At 36.3% G+C, this 24,045-nt stretch overlaps 1 protein-coding gene across 2 annotated transcripts in view; it reads left to right on the top strand.

The window, feature by feature from the left end:
* LOC129953952 (probable basic-leucine zipper transcription factor D) overlaps positions 1-24,045 on the top strand; it is a 401,434-nt gene that overhangs the window by 343,838 nt on the left and 33,551 nt on the right. For both annotated transcript variants that reach the window (XM_056067515.1, XM_056067514.1), the window contains one exon: positions 22,509-23,121. In XM_056067515.1, the coding sequence (XP_055923490.1) occupies positions 22,915-23,121 (207 nt within the window). In that variant the 5' untranslated portion in view covers positions 22,509-22,914. The remainder of the gene's footprint in view (positions 1-22,508; positions 23,122-24,045) is intronic.

Here is a 24,045-nt window from a genome sequence, read left to right as displayed (position 1 = left end):
AAGACGGCTGCTGATGCTAGGAATATGTTTGCGTCGCACTGCAATGGTCTACCGATTATTAGATTATTCGACTATGGGAAACTTCAAGCTCGACTGTATACGCAATGTTGACAGGCACGCATGTGCGTTAGAATTTGAGAATTCGAGGTTTTAAGATGTCTTCAGCCGAAGGCGGCAGCGGCGCGGTGGCGGCGGCGGTTGCGCTGCCTTCTAGACTAAAGAAGCTTGCAGACATTTAATTATACTGAAGAAGCCAGAGGAGATGATTTGTTTCAAAACGCTCTACGATTCTATTTGGTTGAAGATGTTGATGATGATGATGGCCACCGACGACCGACCGACCGTGGTAAGCTACCATACTAGATCATTTGGATATGGAAGCAAACGACATTATGAAAACGCTTAGACGCACTATGCGAAGGGAGCTGTGCCAGTTTTTTCTTGGATTTTCTTAAAAGATTAGACTTTGATGGACGGCTTGGAGATGGCTATATAACGATTGGGATATGAGGATGAGGATGACGATGAAAACTGCTGACGATGACGATTTTGATGGCGATGAGAGATGAATGATGAGAGATTGGTGCGGGAGGTAATTCAAAAAAAGTGGTCGGGTTGGTCAATGAGATTATTGCGTGAGAAAAAATCATCTGCGCAAATCTTGTCGAATCTTTTGATAATTATTTTTATTTTTTTAATTTAATTTTGAAAACGAAGGAGAATCTGATGAAAAGTAAGCCTTGCAGCTTTGTACTTGGTTTACAGCTCATGATGATTAGAGCTCTCTTCAAAATTGCCTATCTGTAGGTAAAATTTGTTTTGAATGTTGAATGATCGCGCGTTGCCATCATCCAGGTATAAAAAATTGGTGGTGCATGTTTATTGGGAGAGAGGGAGAGAAAGGGGGTTGGGGGAAACAAACTTTATTGAGGATGTATAAGTTTATTAGTGAATTTTAATTGTTAGTGAAAGTTATAGCTTTTTTTATTCTTTTTCCTTTTATGTGATGGCAATGATTATGATTATATTGGAGATAATTACAGGGAACAGATGTTTTAAATTGATTTTTTTTCTTCTCAATTTTAACCAGGAACTTGATAAAGCGAAGTTTTTCAATTGATTTTTTTGGGCATAACAGTTTAGTGGCACGCGACTTAGATTTAAAGAAAATTATTGTAGTTTTATTGAAATATTGCATAGAAAAGGTGTTGGAAACATTAAAGTCATGATTTCAAATAAAGTTCCCTAGGCTAGAAGTTAAATTTTAAATGGCAGGAAAATAGTCTGTGGTATTTTTTAACAACTTATTAAATAATAGGGTTTGGTACTCTATTAAGATATAATTCGATAGTTAATGTCCAATGAGCTTTCCCTTTCTTTAAATCAATTGGATTATAAAATAATATTAAAATATAACTAGTTCCAATTAAAGCCTTTGAGCCCTAAAAAAGGTACTGATGTAATAAAATATTTAGGAATAAAAATAGTGGCTAGTGATTTGAAAACTAAACTATGGGTTGGTTTGAATACCTTTAACAAAAAAAAACAATAGAAACTCTCGAAACGTCTAACCAAACCTCCTTATCAAAACCCTCAACCAAAACCCCTTATTGAAACGACTAATCAAACCCCTGACCAAGCGCTCTCGAGTTTAAACTAAAATCAAAAATTAATTTACACCAAGCAACGCTATTCTTTTTTCGGAATTTACCTATTTTTGAACTCAAATTTGTTTAATACAAACGAATTGTATTGGTTTCGATATCCCGGTTTTAATATTCTAGTTTCCTAAAATCCTGATTTTAAAATAGTGATTTTTATAATCCCATTTTTTTAAATCTCAATTTTTGTAATGCCGTTTTTCATAATCCCGATTTTGCAATAAAAACTAATTGTTTATTTTCAAAAAATCGCTTATTACTTTTCAAAAAATAGTCTTTACTTTCAATTATTACTTTTCAAACACAATCTTTACGTTATCGCAGTTCACAATCAATAATCACCGCTTCGCTTCCGAGCGCCTATTTGCATACCTCAAATCAGTTCGAGTTCTTAACGAAGCGAGTTCTCCTCTTAATCACTAGATGTTGGCCCTTATTCTATATGTTTTATTCTACTATAACACGATATTAGAGTAAAAGAGATAAAGAATGTGTACACATTACAATATTCTAGTCAAGTGACTTAACTTTCACACCTTTGACTTTTAAAAAGAAAGACGGGATTGTAATTGATCGGGATTTGGAATAATCAGCATTTGAAAAGACGGGATTTCAAAAAATTGATATTTTAGAAGAAGGGATTTTAACATTTTTGTTTCGTTGTTTTTTTTTAAACGGGTTTCCGATACGCTCCCAAACGAATTCTATTTATTAAATGGAATGGTATCTTTAGGTTAAAACTAGCTGAATAGTATTGGAAATAGACTTGGAAGAACATTGAATCTTTTTTAATGTATTTTTGATGATAAGACGCTTACTCTAAATTCATTTCGAATACTGAGTTTGATCTAAAACTGAACCCATTTCTTTTGGAGATACTTTAATAGTAAACGAAAATTTGATATTCAGCTGGTATGACCTTTCCAATTTCTAGTTAGTTAGTTCCCAGATCTTTGGAAATATTCATACCCCATTTTAGTCCATAAAGTAGGTTCTAAAAATTTAGTTACGAATTATCGTGCTATATAGCGAAAATAGCGGTTATGCCTAAATTGTTGGAATTCCTTTCCTGTGACATGTGAAAATCAAAATGGGTTTAGGAAAACAAAATCTACCATTACTACTATTTGTTTGGATGCATTTTAAAAAACATTCTCAAGTCGAATGCATCTTTGCAGACTTTCGTAAAGCCTTTGACAAATTAAGTCATACAATTCTGTCTATAATACATTGAGTCACAGTGTACTTAACGACCATTTCCTTATATGAATTTCGTATTATTTAAGAAATGGATTTTCTGGCGTCACGTCCAGGTAAACCCTTCATGTTAATTTAAAGTCAATTCTGGTGTACCTCATGGGAGTATCCTTGGTCCATTGCTATTTGTTTTATTTATTAACGATGTGCCTATTAGTACCCGTAGCATGATGGTTAGTGCATTGGACTGTCATGACAAAGGTCTTGGATTTGGTCCCTGCCTATGCCATCTAAAGCTTAGTTCTTGTCATGAAAAAACGCTTTCTCAAATTAGGCGTTTTATTCGGCTTGAAACTGTAGGTCCCCTCCATCTCTGACAACAGTACTCGCACACAGGAATGGTTGAGAGTTGTAAGTCAAAATCAACGTTATTAAAAAATTATTAATTATTATAAATTATATTACAAAAAAAGCTAACAAAACTTATACAAATTTCATATTTTTGGGTATTTTAAAAAGTGTTCTAATTAAAGATTCCGAAATTTCAGATTGTGGGAGTTGGGATATGGTTTTTTGTTCGTATATTCTTACCCCACTCACAATAATCTGACGAATTTATGTACTTCTGTATTTTTATTTCAAGTTTTTATCACACAATTAAAGAAATTCCAAATATTTTCGAATAATGACATCGACATTTCAAAACATAAACAATTTCAATTAGGTAAGCTTACTCGTAAGCTGTACATATTTTTTTTGTTGTACAGTATCTTTTCTAAAAGCTATCTATCAAACGATTTCCCTGTCATTCACACACGATTAACCAGGAGCCAAATTGACAGATCTCTCATTAAAGCTGTCCCATACAGATTTTTAATAGAAAACACAAAATAACAGCCACAAATCGGAACCAGAACATAACCTCCTGCAGTTACACAATTACTCAATCATGTTTTATCCTCAAGCTTTAAAAAATAAAAATTAAAACAACAAAAATATGACCAAAACGTGATACCTTAGACGTTCAACTATAAAACTACAAACTACCACCACAACTTCAAGTCTTCTGTCCATTCTGCCATTCTGTCATATACGAGTATATGAAGTTGCAGTTAACATGTGAAACGTGGATACCAACCAATGCAATGGTTATTTGAAGGCAAATTCACTGAGTCATTTCAATTATTCTACTCCGAATCTCAAATTGCACTTAAAAGTCCTCTCTAACTTTAATCAATTGATTTCAATAAAAAAATAAAAAAAAAGCTTCTAAACAAAACCGTTCCAACCAACACAATTATACTATGACGTCTTATATTGGTAAAGTTTGGGTGCGGGCATTTTTGTATTTGTTTTTAGTACCATTTTACCCGAACAAATAATCGTGTGTGAAAATAGAACCGTGAAACTCGCAGGTAAGTTGTCAGAAATGTGCCACAAATTCCAGCTTACACATAAACGTTGGTTAAGTATTTTGTCTGTTGTCAATAATGTCATGCTGTTATGTTGCAATACTTTTTATAATAATTTTGAGTAATACCCTCGTAGAGTTTAAGGTTGACTTATTTTAAGTTAGCAAGGTTTGCTTTGTTCTCTTTCTGCTATTGGGAAAAAATAGTCAAATAGTCACCTATCTATATAATTTTATATAAAATAAGAAATAACACACCAAAAAATACTACAAATCGTAATTAAATCAAAGACGTGCTAAACGTTTCAGATGCAATATTGCTAAATATCTTAATGTTCAAACAGAAGCAGCCACCATCAAAAAAAGGAAATAAATTAATTACAATTAAGTTGAAAATTGAATTTCACAAAATAACGTGAGCGCGATTCGTTTGTTTTTGTTTTTATTTTTATTTTTTACAATTTAAGTTTTTGTTGCTTTTCCAATAGGAAAATATACAAAGCTTGCAAACATGACACTAAGTCCTCGACATGCCACGATGCATTTGTTCCTCCGTCGCGTCGCTTCGTCAGCAACTAACGATAATGTTGCAGGCGTGTAATTAAAAATTCGATTTCCTTTCTACCTGTATATATATATATACAATCACCAATGAACCTCAAAAAAATTTCATTGAATAGCATAAATTTAATCCAATTTTAAAAATGAAAGAAAAACTTCGTACTTTGAAACAAAAGAGCTGAGTAGAAAACTCAGTTTTTTCTTTTCCAGTTTACTCTCTTTCTCGCTTCTTTTCCTTTGCTCGAATGAAAATATATATAAAATGAAATTGCTTTAAATTCATTAATTTTATGTGGAATCCTATTAGAAATTTTAATTAGTTGATTTATTTTATAGATGAGTTATATGCCAATATAGCATCAGAGATAAAAATAGATAAATAGGTTGCGCGTGTCGTGATTGAATTTTGTCTTTGTTTTCTTTAACCGTCAATAGTTTTAAGGAAATCATCGAGGGAAAAAAAATAAATAAATCAGCTTTAATAAATTGTTAATTAAGAGATATTTTAAAGGTATGCTGATGTTACAAAACACTTTGTTCAATAAATTAAGGCACATAAAGCGATTTGCAATCAAGGCATGTCTATGATCCGGGATTGTGGAATGGCAAATAAATTAAAAGCGACAGACATCATAGACTTTAAAATATATAAAGAGTTGGTCAGCAGTTTTTTCTCGCTCTGTGTCTACAGCAGATGAACTTTTTCGACCATTATGTGCAATTTCTAAGTTAAAGGTTAAAGTTGCACTCTACTTTGAACGCAATTCGGTACTAAAAAGTTTCTGTTAAAATTCATCTAATTTATTTACGGGTTCATATCTTCTTTGCTTTGTTTTTCTTAATATGTTTCCCTAGAATACGAATTGCTCGCTCCTATGAAAAAATTACATTTTTGGAGCAAAACTGGGTACCAAAAATAAAATATTTTAAGCTAGACAGCATCTTATTTGGTGAGGTGCTAAAATCAAACATAGAATCTAAGCGTAATCAAATCTACATAACTAAACTCATATGTTTAAGAAAACACCCTTAAAACTTATTTTTGACTAGAAAGTCAATTTGTTTAAATTTTTTAAAAATTAAGTATCATCATGATCCCAAAACCTCAAACTTACTAAGCTTCTAACAGTTGAGTGGTATTTAAGAACTATAAAACAAATTGTGATCTTTTGCCATCTAACAACAACAAGGATATAATTGACAAGGCTATAGTTTCCCAAGGTGATACCATCAAGCTAAATCAACCCTGTTTGCTACTGATGACTTGAGACAAAGTAACAAAATCATCTTAAGGCTCACTCTAAGAATTGGTTGTATTTAATCTGACATTCAAGCCTTCTTCTTCCTCGTTTTTGATTTTGATTTTTCTTCTTTTTTCTTTATAAATAAGATCAAGTCAAGAAACACATTCTCCAAAACCGATTACATTTCAGCTTATTTATATTACAATAATTTCTTCCTATTCTACTCTACTCAAAGTCAAATCTACCATATAACCTAGCCAGTCAGCACACTTTGTGAGTTGTAGCGATGGCATCACGGACGGTGCAAGTAAATGAAACTATCGGCCGCATTATAATCATCCAACTTACTGAAGTGTGAACATTAGCCATTACAACTGCTAACTTAATCAAACTGCGCATATAATATACTCGTACCTAAGATGCTTGGTTATACGGGCTTCAAAATACCATCATCTTGGCTTGATTTTCTAGTATTTTCATTCGTCTCTGACAAATTTTAATAATTTTCATCTCTATCAACATTAACCTCAACTTTTTTGATGCCAAACAAAACATAAAACGAAAAAACAACAACTATAAGGTTTAAGTCCAAAAGGTATAACTACAACTGCCACACCATCATCATACTGCTCTACAGCCTTCTTATAGCCGCCTTTTGATTTGAAATCGATCAAAGAATGAATTCAGTTCGCCAAACGTGTAACGAGTTGTAAATTCAAAATGAAAACTTCGTTAACCCTGGGTGCACCCATCATCATCATCAACATCATTCCAAGTCTCTCAACATTCCCCCGCACTGATACCCCCACCACTGACAACGACTGATGACGAGACTGGTACTGGGAACTGGGACTAAGACTGGGCGAGTAAACTGTATTGCTTTAGTTTTCAAAAAAGTAATTTTCATTTATGGCAAAGTCACGGGCGCCTCCGTGGTATCCGTAACTATACGAGTATGTGCAAGACTACCAGCACGCCATAAACCAAAAGACCAAAGAGACTTGATTTAATTTTTTGCACATTTTTTTGCACACCAAGAGTGTAACTCCGGTGTAACCTCAACATTGCACTCACGTCCACCCTTCAAAAATTGTGGATATTTCTTTCTCTAGGAACAACCTCGTCGGGATGACAGCAAACATGCCACACAGCTTGGATAGGCATAACAAGTCCTTCAACTTGTGCTGGATATTGTGGGTATTATACTATACAAAGACCCAGTCTTGACTTCTGCATCTCTATCTGTAAAGTAAGTTTGCTTCTGCATCCTCCATCTTCTATAAAAGATGATGCTCTATGGCCGTGATGATGACGACGGCGACTACGACGAAGACGACGACGAGTACGACGATGATGACGAGGAACCAATGTTGCATGATGCTCCAAGAATAAAGCAACAACAAAAAATAACCGAAGCAATAAAAATTAGAGGCCACTGAAGAACATTATTAACCGTTCGAAAGAACAACTCACAGTTTATACGGAAAGTTCCTTCCCTCCCTTCCTCGGGCTCCGTCACGTCTCTCCATACTTCCCAAATGGTTGCAGATGGACACGTCCAGATAAAACAGTGCAAATTTGAAATTTATTACCTGAATGTGGGGTGCTCCCCCACAATGTAAAATGTGCATAGGTACATAGTATATAAAGGCTAACACCATTGCCATCGCCATCGTCATGGTCTTCGTCGTCATCGTCGTCGTTTTCGCATAGCCTTTGGTCGATCGTCCCATTATTTTAAAGCGGTAATGCAGTGGGGGACAAAGCTATGCGGAATCGGGAACAACTTAACGTTTTGCGAAGAGGTTACAACTATTTGCTGTCGCACCCACAGAGCCACCTATATTAGAGAATTCCCGAAGGAATCAAGAACTTTCTTGGTATCTAAATTAACAATTTTTGGTCGTTGTTGTTTTTGTAGAATTGAACGTCAGTTGTTTTATGACAGTGAAATTAGAATATCCGTACAGTATGTTTCACAAGTAAATGGGAATAATGTACTGCACGTAGGTACCGCAAATAAAGAGGTGTCGAAGATGGAATATTTTAGACCCCTTAAAAATATATACCATTTATTTATGACGGTAAATAATATCAACATAGAAAAACATAGAAAAAATTACAAACCCATTCTTAAAAGGCTCATAGTTTACATTTGTCAAAGTTAAGAAACAGACAATTACTAGCAAACTAGTGACCTAAACTAGCATTGCAAATTTTTAGAATCAAGGGGCTTAAAAATTATAACAGCCCCGGCATAAATGATGCACTTAAGGAGTGCTTCAAAACGGACGGTAAATCATTTACAAATAAAAAAAAAGAATAGGACCTAATTGACTACCTTGTGGAACTCCAGAGTCTTTTTTTAAACTTGTTTCATTCACAACCATTAAAAAGCACAGATCTATAGAATAAATAAGATTGAGGAACTTTTCCAAAAGTAAGCTTGTCACAGATTGAAGTAACATAGTTAAAAGTATCGCAGCTTAAAGTTTCAAAGTTTTAAGTATCACAATTGAAGACACTTTGAAAAAAAAAAAATTAGAATAAAGTTATATATCCTGTGAACCATGACTTGGAATAAGATTTCCTTTTGTTATTTAAAAACTTCCAAAAAGACCTGGAATTAATTTGTAGGTGCCGTAAAATAAATTTAAGTGGAATAAGGTCAACTTCCAAGAAGTCAGTACAAAAAAATTTTTAAATCGCCAAAATACAGAATGAGAGAGAGAGAGAACAACTTCAATAATTTTTGATCCATCTGTATAAAAGTAGATTGATTAGTTTTCCAGCAATGCCTATACTCCAAGAAAGATCTTGAAGGTATAGAAATCTGAAAGTTTCTATTGAACTGAAGTAATTGAAAAAGTCGCTCCCCTAAATATATCTTATATTTAACTCTCCAAACTACATGTCCAACCTACTGTCCTAATTGACCACCACGATAGGATGATCTGCATCGGAATGTAATGCACAAAAATAATAACGCATATAAAAACATCTACCTAGCGGTAATGTTTCTTTTTGAAGTTTCCCCATTATACTAAACCTACATAATGATAAGTTCATAAGTATAGGAATACATGTAGGTAAACTACGCGTAAGGCATATGAAACTTGTATAGGATAAGGTCAGTTTTAGCCATCCTAGACTATGCATACTTTTACTCATTTAGCTGATGTGCTTCTAAAAAAAGGAGGATTGGTAGCTTCCTGATCCATGGATCAGTCTGCAGCTGTATCAAATTAAAGATCACCGGTCAAGCAAAATGGAAGTAGAAGCAAACAAATCAAATTCTTATAATCGACCAGATGTGCGGGAAAAATTTTAGAAAAATCCAAAAACAAATAATAGTAAGGAAAATGGACTTATGATAGCTTGACCGGATCATCAGACCGGATTTTATTCCAAATTAACATCATCTTCACCATCATCATCATCATGACTATGAAGGTGGTTTTTTTTTATTAACACGATGAGGCCGAATAATGCATATACATAGTATATAAGAAAGTGCTGCCGACTTTGATCGCAAATTATTGACCGCTATAAAAGAGCAAATTTTATCGATAAACTAATCGATTACGTATATGATTGAAAATGTGGAAAGAAAAAAAGTTGAAATGTGAGATTTTTCGCAACATAAGTTGGTATAAATAATAGTTTTTCCGTGTCTGGATACGATAATTGACATACCTGACGACATTATTTTGACCATCATCGTATCGTATGGTATAAAAAAGCATTCAATAATTTTATAAAATTGAGGTTAGGGAAATTTAAGAAAAAAAAAAACTATAATTGAATTTTTCCTGAAAAAGCAACTGATATGGTGATTCTTTAACTTCATAACACTTTGAGTATGAAACCTGTCGTCTTTCAGCTTTTACATAAATGAAACATGCAAAAATACAACTATTGGATTTGGATTTAAAGAATAACTCAAGGTTAAAATATTTTTCTCAAATAAGTTGTAATTACATGAATCTTTAATAGATTTTTTAATACGCAAAGTCCTACAAAACCTGTGCAAAATAATGCTGTCGAGTGAAATGGGATACGAGGGAAAATGATGTACCTAACTTCGTTTGTATTTAAAATAAAGAAATCAGTGACAAGAGTTCTGAAAGATCTTGACACACAAAAATCGGCTGGTGAAGATAGTATCGCTCCTTGAGATATTTCATCTTTCCTATTCTACAGGTCTCTTTCCAAGCAAATGGAAAACAGCATTTGTTCAGCCTCTCGCTAAAATTATCAATCATCCTGTCTTTCTACTTGTCAATTATTGCACTATTACCCTTCTTTTCGAAGTTACAGAAAAGCTGCTTAAACAAAAGCTCAAAAACTTAAGCTTCTAAATCAGTCTGGCCCTCATTCCAATAGGCCCACTGGTGGTTTACCATACCCTACAGTGAAAATAAATCCTTACATCGTTTTGGAGAAAGTAAGAATATATAGCACTTGATATTTCAAAAAAATTTGATAGAATTTGGCACTAAGCTTTCTTATCAAAAATGCCTGGTTTTTGTATATATAAAATATATTGGGTGATTTCCCCAGGGCTCCGTCTTATCTCCAACTCTCTTCCTAATATTTATGGACTATTTCTTGTCTCCCACTAATCTAATCCATTAAACTGTTTCACTTACGACTGTACCCTCAGGTTTTCATATTTATTTCTAGATTCTCATCCTTGTTCTTCGGATGTGGAAGTTCAAAGGCAACTAGTGATCAGCTCATTAAATTCAGATCTCGAAAGGATCATCCCATGAGGAATTATTAATATATAATAATAATATATAAATGACGGCACTTCATCGAAGCAACTCATCAAATTTCGATACTCAGTATGTCCATCATTCTTCGAGCTCTTGGACAAGACATATGAGCAGTGCCCTGGCTATGACATTAAAATTGTCTTAGGAGATTTTAATGCCAAGCTAGGAAGAGAAGACATCTTTGGTGGCATAATCGGGAGATACAGCCTGCACGACACTACCTCCGACAACGGATTCAGGCTGGTCGATTTCGCTGCGGGGCGAGACGTTCTGGTAGCTAGTACGCAGTTCACGCATCTTAATATCCACAAGGGGACATGGAAATCTCCTGATCAATCAACCGTCAACCAGATTGACCACATTGCGATCGACGCACGACACTTCTCCAGTATCCAGGATATCCGAACATTCCGAGAGGCCAACATTGACTCGGACCACTACCTCGTTGTAGCCAAGGTACGGCTACGGATATCACGATCCAAGCCAAAACAAGGAAGTACTGTGAGAAGATTCGACGTTAGACGGCTACAATCGCAAGAGACTGCCATGTCCTTTTCCGATCGAGTCTCTAGTAACCTCCTAAGGAGTCCTATGCTTCCTGCATTAAGCATTGAAAACCAGTGGCAACATTGCCTTGCAGCCATCAGAGATGCCGCCTCTGAAGTGCTAGGTTTCACACGGCCACCACAGCGAAACCCCTGGTTTGACGACGAATGCCGGCAAGCGCACGCAGCGAAACAAGAGGCATACAAAACGGCGCTGCACAAAAGGACGAGAGCTGCTCGCGAGCTCTACGAGCAGAAGAGGAGAGAGGAACACCGGCTTCTTAGACGGAAAAAAAGAGAGCATGAGAAGCGCGCGATCGAGGAGATAGAAGGATGTCACAACAGGAATGAGGTTCGTAAATTTTACCAAAAGGTAAAAAAAACCTCCCAAGGGTACCAGCCACGAACCGAAGCCTGTAAAGACGATCAAGGGAACATCGTAGTAGAACCACAGTCGATGCTGAGAATATGGAAAGATCACTTCTCCAAATTATATAACGGCGATGACGAACCGAATTCCGCTGTAAGGGAGATAGAACCACTCAACCTCGGCGACGCAGATCAACAATTCCGCCTACCCGACCTTGACGAAGTGAAGATAGCTTTATCTAAACTTAAGTCAAACAAAGCTGCTGGAGCTGACGGCATCACCGCCGAACTATTCAAAGCAGCAGGCGATGACTTGGTAGGGAGCATGCACCAACTCATCTGCAAAATTTGGTCGGAAGAAAGCATGCCCGATGAGTGGAATCTCAGCATAGTGTGCCCGATTCATAAGAAAGGAGACCCTCTAAACTGCGCCAACTACAGAGGCATAAGTCTTCTTAACATTGCGTATAAGATCCTCTCTGCCGTATTATGTGAACGTCTGAAGCCATTCGTCAACAACCTGATTGGTCCTTATCAGTGTGGCTTCAGACCAGGAAAGTCCACTATCGACCAAATATTCACACTACGGCAGATCTTGGAAAAAACCCAGGAGCTCCAAATCGATACCCACCATCTCTTTATCGATTTTAAAGCCGCGTATGACAGCATCTATAGGGAAGAGCTCTACCGAGCAATGTCTAGTTTTGGCATCCCTGTCAAACTTATCCGTTTGTGCAGAATGACGATGGAGAATGCACGCTGCTCTATCAAGGTCGGAAAAGATCTTACCGATGCATTTGATGTCAAAAAAGGTTTTAGACAAGGCGATGCACTGTCATGCGACTTCTTCAACATCGTTCTGGAAAGAATTGTGCAAAACTCAACCGTCAACACTAGAGGCACAATCTTCCAAAGATCCATCCAATTACTCGGATACGCAGATGATATTGACATAATTGGAAGATCAAAGCGTGATGTCAGTGGAGCGTTTTTGAGCATTGCGACGGAAGCGAAGAAGATGGGTTTAGTGGTCAATGAGGGCAAGACCAAGTATATGCTGTCATCAAAAAAGGACACTGAACGACGACGTCTTGGACAAAACGTCACCATGGACAGCTATAACTTTGAGGTAGTTAAGGACTTTGTCTACCTAGGCACCGCTATTAATGCAGACAACGACACCAGCGCTGAAATCAAACGAAGAATAACTCTTGCAAATCGCTGCTTCTTTGGACTTAGAAGGCAATTGAGAAGTAAAGTCCTCTCTCGAGCATGTAAAATCACCATCTATAAGACACTCATCATCCCGGTTCTCATTTATGGCGCTGAGGCCTGGACCCTGTCAAAGAAAGATGAGAGCGTCTTAGGATGCTTCGAGAGAAAAATTCTTCGGGCGATTTTTGGTCCCGTACGCATAGATGGAGAATGGAGGAGAAGATATAACGACGAGCTGTACGGGCTGTACAGCGACACTGACCTAGTTAGCAGAATCAAAGTCCAACGGCTTAGATGGCTAGGTCATGTAGAGCGGATGGACATCAACGCTCCAGCCTGGAAGGTCTTCGAATCCAATCCCGAGGGACGGCGCAGTAGAGGAAGACCGCGACTCAGGTGGCGCACCCAGGTGGGAGAGGACCTCAACCAACTTGGCGTGCGAAACTGGAGACAGCTAGCTAGGGACCGAGCTGGCTGGAGACGCTTGTTGGTTGAGGCCCAGGTCCGCCCCGGACTGTAGCGCCACCTTAAGTAAGTAAGTAAGTAAGTATGTCCATCAAAGATCTTTTAATGAAAAATATTTGACATTGCCAAAAATGCTGCTAGGTGCTTAGGATTTCTCCGATGGTGCAAGACATTTTTCAACCTTCTGATCTGAATGTTATTTACAAAGTGTTCATTAATTCAATATAACTCGCATACTTGGACAGGTGCCCATAAAACAAGTTTAAGTCTATTGGATAGAATGCAAAACAAAACAATTTGAAAATGAAAAGCAATGGAATTCTAACTGTAAACTCCAAATCACTCGAACTCCGCCGTAAAAGTTACTATCTTTCGTCGTTTGAACGATGTTTGTACGAACAATGTCACATAGAATAAATCTGTTGCATTCAGAACATCAAACAATTTAGCTCAAAGGGATTCTTTTTTTAACCGCACATCAAGAATGTTGAATCCCTTACTCAACTCTGAATGCTTTACTCAACCTACAATTTTCATATTCAAACTTTAAGATCGGTATCTTCTCTTAAATCCTTCCTTATCTTCCTGACGCTCAAACTGTGATTAAACTTTAAATATTTTAAGGGTATTTATAACCCCTTAAGTGCCTGTAGTTATTAAAACAAATTAATGGAGACTAAAGTATAATAAAAATTGAAAAGTAAAAATGATGATTTTGATCCAATTGACTTATATTTAAGAAAATACTCAATTTGGACAAAGATCGCTCTGGTCGAAAAAATCAAAAAAGAAGGTCTGTTATATCCCCAAGGCCCGAAGCCGCTTATTTTCGAAAAGTCTGTTTTAAAACTGAATGCAGATTAATAAAAATACAATAAAAACTGAAATCTGACAAAAATAAAAAATATATTTAATTTAATTTTAATGTTAGTTTAATTGCAATTTTTGTATTAATTATTTTCCTAAGACACCTTAAATTCTTCAAATTTCATTATCTAACTGTTCGTGACAGAAGTTCGTCATCAACTTATAGTGTCTGCATTCTTTTATCCGATAATCAAACTGCAAATTGAAATAAAAAATAAAATTAAAAATAAAAATAGACAAAACAATCAAATAAAACTAAGTGTTAATCACATCACCATCACCAGCAGCACCAGCAGCATCAAAAACAACTGACAATTTGCCCATTTTAACACTTCTCGCCTAGTTAGTAGTTAAGACCTATGTGTAACTATAAAGCTATAAGAGTTAGAGAGACCTCAAAAACACATTTTAACATCAAACTTATAGCCAATTACATTCAATACTAACTTTCGCACACATACATAGCACACAACATACATATAGGCCTCTTTCGACTCTCTTATAACTATGAATCTAGCTTTAGGACTGAATCTGGCGTTTTTCAGGGACCTGCTCAAAGCCTCTTATATACCTAGTCGTATATTTTGTATTCTTTTTTTTAATTTTATTTCACAGCTAATAGCTGCTATTTAATTGCCAACATATTCAATTAATTACCAAGTTGTTAGTGTCTCACTGCATCTATACCCACCTACCCCCACTTTCCACTTCCAAGCTATGTTCACCATCATCTGCCTTGACTTAGCTTTTACCTAGTTGGGGTAATTAAATTATCAAATCGTCGATTAGCCAGTGATATTTTGTGGTAATTGCTCGCACTCTGTCGTCGTCGTTGATGTTGTCGATGGAAGTTGAAAAGTCGAATCAAATAGACTTCTTCGTCTACCGACGACAACGATGACGACTAAAAGTTGTCGATGATAAATTGTAGTAGGTACACAGATAGGTATAGATTCTTGAATGAGATACAAACAAAAATAAGTCTTGTTCGCTTCTGACCAAAACTTTCTTCATCTTCCATTTAGGTTGTCTTAAGACTAAAGCTAACATCAACCTCAACCAACATCATCTGAGCAAAATTTGGTACGCTTTAAAACGTACGATGACGATGATGATGATGCTCAGGATAGTGATGGTTTGTGGTGTAAGATGGACTTAGAATGTTGAAATCCTCAATTTGGTCGTCATTTGGTTGTGTGTCGCCTGAAAATTCCCTTATCCATATTAAGTCATTAGCTATCTTCTCGGCTTCTTAAGCTCGTAATCTTGTAAATTGTCACCACTAACATCTTATACTTTTTTTGTTTATTATTTGATTTATGATTTAGCCAATTAGTGTTTACCTGTTTTTCATTTTGGTTAAATTTAATGAGATGAAACACTCCAAAAATAAGTAAAACCAAACTAAAATATATTTACTTTTGGGCGAAATTCCTGTGTTTCTTATTTTAGAAACCAGTGTCAATAAGTATTTGATCTTAGCTTAGTCTTTGGAGCTAATCTAATTTTTAAAAAAAGTACGTTTCATAAAAAAATTACTAGTTACACAGAATTGTACAAAATATCCCTTCAAGTAATCCAAAGATTGTAGAAAACTATAGGTACTTTTTCACGAAAGCAATGTACGGCCTTTAGATTGAAATTGGAAAACTATCACAGATCTATAGATGAATGAGGATGAATCTTATAGGAATCATAACTGAAACTGAATTTAAACCACAGCGAATCAATATGGATATGGTCACGTCAAAATAGTGAGACATGATTGAATAAAGCTATGGGTACCTTTGTCTACGCAAAGCATCACGTACACGTATTGTAGGTAAACTCAAAATCAACCTCAAACTCAAAGAAGTCAAAATCAAAAGCAGAGGTTACTTCTTGTAAAAATGATGATGAAGATGATGGAGTGAACTTCTGTTATTATTGTTATTATATTTTTATTATTGTTACAAGAAAGTGAGTGAACCTGATGAATACAATGTTGCAGAGGTTTATACCTTACCTATGTGTACATTATAAAGATAATGATTTTTGATATTAAAAGCAAAATTCGATTAAAGTTAAAAGTAGAAGAACAGTAAAAAAGTAGGTTAATTAGGTGGTTACTTTATACGGATTTAAAGTTCCTTAGGCCTCAGCGAGTGAATACGAATATTGTGTATTTGAACAAGGAATGGAATTCTTTTGTACTTATACCATAGTCAAATTGAAATTTACTGTAAGTTTTTGTTTCTCGAGAAGTTTTATTGAATTTTGGAAATAAATTACTCATAATGTGAGGTTTTTTGAAGTCACTGATTTTTTTTTTAAATAACGTTTTTAAGCGAAATTAATAATGGGAATAAAAACAACATTAAATTATCAATATCATCTTGGTTTAAAAAAAATGAAATATTTAAAACAGTCCGTAAAGAACTAGTTCCTAGTGGCTTACAACTCTCAACAATTCCTGTAGATTGAGAAAGCACTTTTTATGACAAGAATAACTTTGGAGAATTTGTCAATTCCTCGCAAGAAGCAGTAGCCGCGAAAAAATTGTAGATCGCATAGGCAGGGATCGAACTTAAGACCTCTCGCATGAAAGTCCAACGCACTTTTTTTTAAATTAATTTATATTCATTATTTCTTATAACTATCTAAAAGCGAGACACAAATTCATAAAACTAGTCTAATTATCCATAACTTACAACTAACTTATGGTCCCATACGGACACTCTGATGCCTTTCGGGCCTAAGATCTATTTAACTGCAATTCAATGTTATTTATTTTTTTATTCATTAGAAAATTAAAAAAAAAATAACATCAATATCCTTTTTTGTTATTACTTAAAAACTACTTAAAATCAGGTCCCTAAATAAAACTTAAACTTTAACTTAAACCTCCTCCTAAACGCACTTAAAATGATCACTAGATGGGCTGATCACTCCGGAATTAGTACCAATCCTCAACACTCAATCCTCGTCCTATTTACACGGAAATACAAGATCCCAGTAATTGAACCTCCTTCAATAAAAAGTGTACCACTAATTTTTACCAATGAATCCAAATATCTTGGTCTAATATTGGACAAAAAATTAAGTTGGAAATTTAATATTCAGAAAAGCCATAGGAAGCAAAGGGGGTTTTCAACCTCGCATTAGCTATTGGCTAGACACCAATACTTATGTAGGGGATTGCAGTGTGGTGGACTGCACTGGAGAAAGTCACATACTACGACAAACTCAGCAGAGTCCAACGCACTGCATGTCTCTGCATAAACGGGGCATTGAAAACCACACCCTCAGCAGCGTTAGACACTCTCCTCTATCTGAAGTGGCAGCGAGTACAGCTATAAGATTCAACGCCTCATCTCAATGGACCAACAACAATGTGGGGCACTCCATCATTTTGAACCTCTTTGGTTTTATACCAAAGTACATAGACTACACTATTCCTAAACCCATTATCCATTCCATTCAGAGATGAATGGGAAGACAAAAAACTCCTGGATAACAAAAGCATTAATTTGTATACAGATGGACAAAATGAGGGAGTTGGTAGTGGTGTGTACTCAGAAAAGCTTAATCTAGATGGTTGGGTGCCGGGCCACAGAGACATCACGAGAAATTGTAGAGCCGATGAACTCGCTTAAAACGGAACCATCATGGTTATTTCACCTGAAAGGGAGAAGATAAGTATACCGATAGCTACATGTAAACTTTTGCTAAAAGAAACAGCTTTTCCGATAGCAAACTCTAGGTGGCACAATTTACCAACATGGCGCAGCCACAAAACTCATTTGGCCTTCATTGGACCCAAAGCGCTCTAAAGACTTGTTATCTCAAAGCAGACTTCATATTAGCTCCCTAAAAGGTGTCTTTTCGGGACACTGTCTTATAGGCAGACACGCAATACGACTTGGTGTAGCCTCAAATGACTTCTGTAAGAGCTGTATGGACTAGGAAGAAGAGGAAACAATCACCTTCTCTGCACTTGCCCTGCTCTTTCCCTAAGACTCAAACTTCGTCTGGGAGACTACTCTTTTGATAATCCCAGTGAACTAGCTAAAAAGTATATCAAATATCTTCTTCGCTTTATAAAAAGCTCAAAATGGTTCGACTAGTAAGAAGTAATTCTCTAGATTCATGTGGTATCACAATGGGCCTTTTCTTTTGGCCTGTGTGGATTCTGAATCCGCAGCCACTTTAACCTAACCTCACCTTACTTAAACTTCCTATTCTACATATAAACTACTTAAAACTAGCACAACCACAGCAGCAAATCTAGCTACCTAACATTTTGTTTTCTTCATATTTTGTTGTCCTTTTTTTCTTACTCCATGTTTTTTTTTTTTTTGTTTTTTTTATTTTTTTTTTGTGCCACCATGCCTTAAAACTAAAACCTAAAACTACAAGGCCAAGGCTTAAAACCCCATCCCAACTAATCACTATCAAGTGCCGATTGAAGCCATCAAAACTGGTTTTCCTGCTTCACCCTACTAGCTCGGTACCGTTCGGACACAGCCCTACTGAACGGAAGGAGCTCCGCCTTGTGCCATGACGTCCCGATTGTACATGTCACCTATCCACGGTTCGTCGTCTGACGTGGTAGATTAGCGGATTTGCCAAATTATCCTATATCAGGCCTCTGGTGGAATGAAGCCGCTCAAGCGTGCACTCTCAAAATACTCGTCGTTCGGATAGAACGCCCAGAAAATTAAATTGTCCCGTTGTATAGGAATTCGTTGGAATAATAATGCACATAAGAAGATTCGGCTATTCGATATAAGCCGGTACAGCGTCGTAAACACCGCTGGAATAGCAGAGCTTGCAGCTATTTGTTTGCTAAATATGTCAAGAGGTGTAAGGTAGAGCAAGGTGTCCAGTGCCACAGACGGGGTCGTGCGAAGCGATCCGCTAATACATAGGCAAGCTGAACGTAGGACTTTATTTAGCTGCTTTAGACTTTATCCCTGCTTATACCTTTCTCTAAAGCAGTCCACTTGTCCACTGCCACACCGTACGTTTAAATCAGTCTGATTACCGATGTGTATAGCCAATGCGTGATTCTGGGTTGTAAACCCCATTTATTACCAATAGCTTTTTTGCAAGAAAAGAGAGCTACAGTAGCTTTTTTGACTCTTTCCTGTACGTTGCGTTTCCAATTTAGGACCCAGGTAGTTAGCCTCGTCTAAGAATTTTAATTGGATTCCTCTAATGTATTGAGGGTTGAAAAATGGAATTTCGTATCTCCTCGGAAATAAGACCAGAATGGTTTTGTGTGGGTTAACACCCAGTCCACACCGATCAGCCCAAGGTATTAGTCTGTCCAAGGCATTTTGTAAGAGTTCTTTTAGGATGTTTAGATGCTTTCCTGAAACTGCTATAGCATCGCCGTCGTCCGCATAGGCTATCACTCTGAAACCCTCCGCATCCAGACTAGTTAGGATTGCATTTACCACTAGGTTTCAGAGGATAGGGGATAGAACACCACCCTGCGGTGTCCCTCTACTAACGAATCGTCTACTAGAAGAGTTGCCCAGTGAATTAACTCCCGAAGCGAACTCTCTACATTTAGAGATGTCAGTGCAGATGTGATAGTAGATGTGCCTACGTTGTTAAAGGCACCGTCGATGTCAAGGAAAGCAACCATAGTGAACTCTTTATGATGGAGGGAATATTCGATGGTGCGTACTAAAGTGTGTAACGCTGTTTCCACCGATTTACCTTTACAGTAGGCATGTTGAGACGAAGACAGAAATCTTGTATCGTGCCCTTAAATGGATATCAATCAATCATTCCAAGGTCTTAAGAAGGAATGATGATAGACTTATAGGTCGTAGATCTTTAGGATTGACTTGGGAGCATTTACCCGCTTTAGGTATAAAAACAACTTTAACTTCTCTCCATGCCAAGGAAACATGGACCAGGTAAAGACAGCTGGTAAAAATTGCCTCAAGGATTGGTGCAATTATATCAGAAGTATTTTGTAATTCGGCTGGTATTATTCCTGGTCCTGCAGGTTTAAATGGTTTGAAGCTGTTGAAGGCCCATTGTAGCTTATCCCTTGTGATCAGACCTTATGGATATGTTGTATTTGAACTTGAACCTATAAAACTGTTGCAAGTTTCGGTAAGAGAACTACCAGGAAAGTGAGTGTCCAATAGTGAGTTCAGCGATTCATTACTTGAATTTGTCCAGGAGCCGTCTGCATTTTTCAAGCAGCTTGGCATAGCTGCACTAGTTGAAAAAATTTTCCGTAAGATAGAGGCTTCAGAAGTTTCTTCTATCGTGCCACAGAAGGATCGCCAAGATGATCGCTTGGATTTCCTTTGTGCCTTCTTGTAGATTCTTAGGGAATCTTTGTAGGAGTCCCAGTGAGAGGCTAGTCTTCCGGCTTTGGCCCGGTTGAAAAGTTTCCTGCATTCTGTGCTGAGCGAGTCAAGCTCTGAGGACCACCATTGTGGTTTCCTCTTTCCTCTTATATGTAAGCAATTTCTAGCGATCTGTTCATAGCTGAGGTAAGGTCATCGACTTCGTTGTCAAGTTCTTTAGCGTTAGAGGAAGGACTAGATCGTCCAGGTTCTAGTAAACTCTGTAATGAGTTCCTGTATGAAGCCCAGTCAGTTTTCCGATAGTTTCGAAAAGTCAATGGACTCGGGTTATCATCCACATTTATATTGAACAAGAGTTATGTCTAAGACTTCTTGTCGAGTTTTAGTTATGAAGATTGGTTCATTTCCAACATTACTTACTAAGAGGTTAGTACAAAAAATATAATCAAAAAGAGACTCATAGTTGTAAATGTCCACTAAATTTATAAATGCAAACTTTTGGTTTTCACCACTTTACGAATTAACAAACTCCCATGAAATCGGAAACTGATTTTATTTTTATAATCTATCAGTTTATTGTTCAATCCGCCAATAAATTATAATGTTAGCAATTTTGTTATAATCTTTTATCTCAATTCTATGACCATACTATTTTCAGTCGACCAATAAATTTCTCTTCAAAAATGTTGAACAAAATATTTTTTCAATCTGTGACAACATGATTTTCTCATGAGATAACTATAAATTTTTTAGTTATTTAATTTTTGTTTCCCAAAAAGTGGCACTAATTAATTGTTTGTCCAGTGCAAATCAAAGACAACAAATATGCAAAACATCCCACAGTAAGTAGGTAGGTAGTAAAGTTTCTCATATAATTTTTCTATCATTTGTCAAATTTTTTTTATAAGGCCCCCGAAGCTCATAGCTGATCAGAGTTCCATTAGTTATATACTCAAAAAAAAAATAATTTATAAACAAATAAACAAATATATTAAAACAAACAGATCTAAATAAAAATAAACAATAATTTAAAATTCAACTCCGAAAACAAAAACAAAATCAATATAAAATCATTAAAACTGATAATCATAATTAATCACAATCATCATGGCACGAAAATAATGTTTTTTCTTCTTTTACGACAACGATAACTTCAAGCCTTAAAGACGAAGTATGGCATGAGTCCGAATCTGAGTACTCGCATATATAGTTATAGGTTAGTTACCAACCTGACTTTGCAATTTGAGCCAAAACAAACTCTCTTCCAATTCTTCTCTTTCCACGGCGCTGACTTTTATGGTAGGTACATAAGGTAGGTTGGTTGGTAGGTATAATCCGGGGCCATCATTCTCATTTTTTGTTGTTGTTTTTTGCCAAATTACCATCACCATCATCAGCACGCTGGCTATGGCATCTATTGCAGCAGTGGAACATCCTCAATCCTCATCCTTATTGCATTCACATAGAAATTCCATGCCATTAGTTTCTTTGTTTAATGCCCAGCATCAAGGCACAGGAAGATGTGGTAGAGCTCACTCAGAGTGAGTTTCATTAGAAATTGCCAACGCACGCTTTTCAAATTTAAGAACTTGACGCGTCAAAAGTGACAGAATGTGGAAGAAGGTGGATGTTTTTTTGTTTTTGTTCAACCTCAAACCATCATGATTTTACCCATATGCATTTGTTGGCTATAGGAACTTCCACCAGAATAAAATTCATGACATGACCTTCGTGAATATTTCTCTTTAAATTGCTCTATATGTTGATTTCTTAAGATTGAGGGGTTGTCTACACTTTTTTCGTCTAACAAAAATCGTGCAAAAGTCATCAATTTATAACAACTAACAATTTTTCTTCTTCTTCTTTTTCTTCCAGATGATCCTCATGACCTGCCCATATGTGTTCTTTAGCCATCTACTTGTTTTGTTGTAAATTTAAATGACAGCCATCAACATTGGTGCATGGAGAAGGAGAGAGAGACATATCAAATCAAATGCACCTGACAGTTGAAGAGAATTTTATTTTTCGTTTTGTTTCCTTCAGTTTTTGACAGTTCTCCCGCATGCATTCGAATGGATATTTTATGCATAGGTCATCGTTTTGTATTTGACATTTTGACAGAAGGGCATTAAGAAGCACTCTACGGTGCGCATGTTGTCCCTATGTGCCTGCATGCATTTTAAAGTGAGAGACACAAGAAAAAAACGACGACGTAGACGAATAGACGTAGACAACGCGACGCGAAGAGAACAAGGCATAGTGTAAAACGCAGAACCTTGGCATGATTGGCTCCGATGAAATGTCGTCAACAACGAGCATGGATATAAGTGAGACATTTCGACCTGAAGATTTATCGAAAACGGATTTTTTTGATTTTGTCACAGCACCGGATATGGGTATTGGCATTGGTGTTGGGCATGATAGGCCGCCTGGAACTAGCGATACAAATGGAACGACAAATGATCCAGCGTTAGATGGTTATGATCAGGTGAGTAAGAATAAATCGTTTGGGTTATTTTATGTTAGCGTGTTTTTGTTTTTTCAATCAAAAAAATACAAATCAAGTTGAAACTTAGATTGAACTCATGTAAAGATAAGTATATACTTTAACTCAAGCAGGCACATGCAAACAGACCCTAATAATGTGTGGATTTTTTTTAAGTTTGACATTCAATTAGTTTTGGTTAATGATAAAAGCGTCGTGAAATGTCGAACTGTACTATGGACAAAATAAGTTATAAATCTTTTGACTTGAAAAATAAGGATTCGAGTGGAACGCAAACCATTTGAGATAAAAACATTTGTGAATGGAACTTAACTTCGTTCACTTTGGCACGGTTGCAGCGTTCCATTCGTTTGAACACACATTTGGCGCTCAAATCGTCATCGGCTTGTTGGCCTAATCTAATGTTTTATCATTCGTTCACTTTACCACAGTGTCAATGTTGAGTTCACTTAAAAAATTAAACATTGACAGTTTGATGAGTCGTGAGTGCGTGAGGGTGCGTACACAAATTAATTTTAAGGTTGTAAAGTCCCTATTGGGAGATCTGATACAGTTATTTTTAATTGCTTCTTGTGGAAAAAGCGGGTAGTGCGCTGGTTTGTCATCCCAGAGGTCTTGGGTTCAGTTCCTGCTTGTGCCATCTGAAGATTTTGTGAGGAATTGACAACTTCTACAAGACTAATTGTTGTCATGAAAAGTGCTTTCTTAAATTAGCCGTTCGAAATCGGCTTAAAACTGAAGGTCCCCTCCATCCCTGACAACAGTACTCGCACACAGAAATGGTTGAGAGTCACTAGGCACTGGTTGTCAAAGAACTGTTGCGCCACCTCATTTATTGTATTTATTTATTTGTAGAAAAAAGTCCATGCATGAATTGTATGCGTTAAATTGAAAAAAAAAAAAATA

The sequence above is a fragment of the Eupeodes corollae genome, chromosome 1, assembly GCF_945859685.1.
Source record: "Eupeodes corollae chromosome 1, idEupCoro1.1, whole genome shotgun sequence".
In the NCBI taxonomy this organism is placed as follows: Eukaryota; Metazoa; Arthropoda; class Insecta; order Diptera; family Syrphidae; genus Eupeodes; species Eupeodes corollae.
The sequence above is the reverse complement of the archived record's forward strand: the minus strand, read 5'-3'. Positions and strand labels throughout refer to the sequence as shown.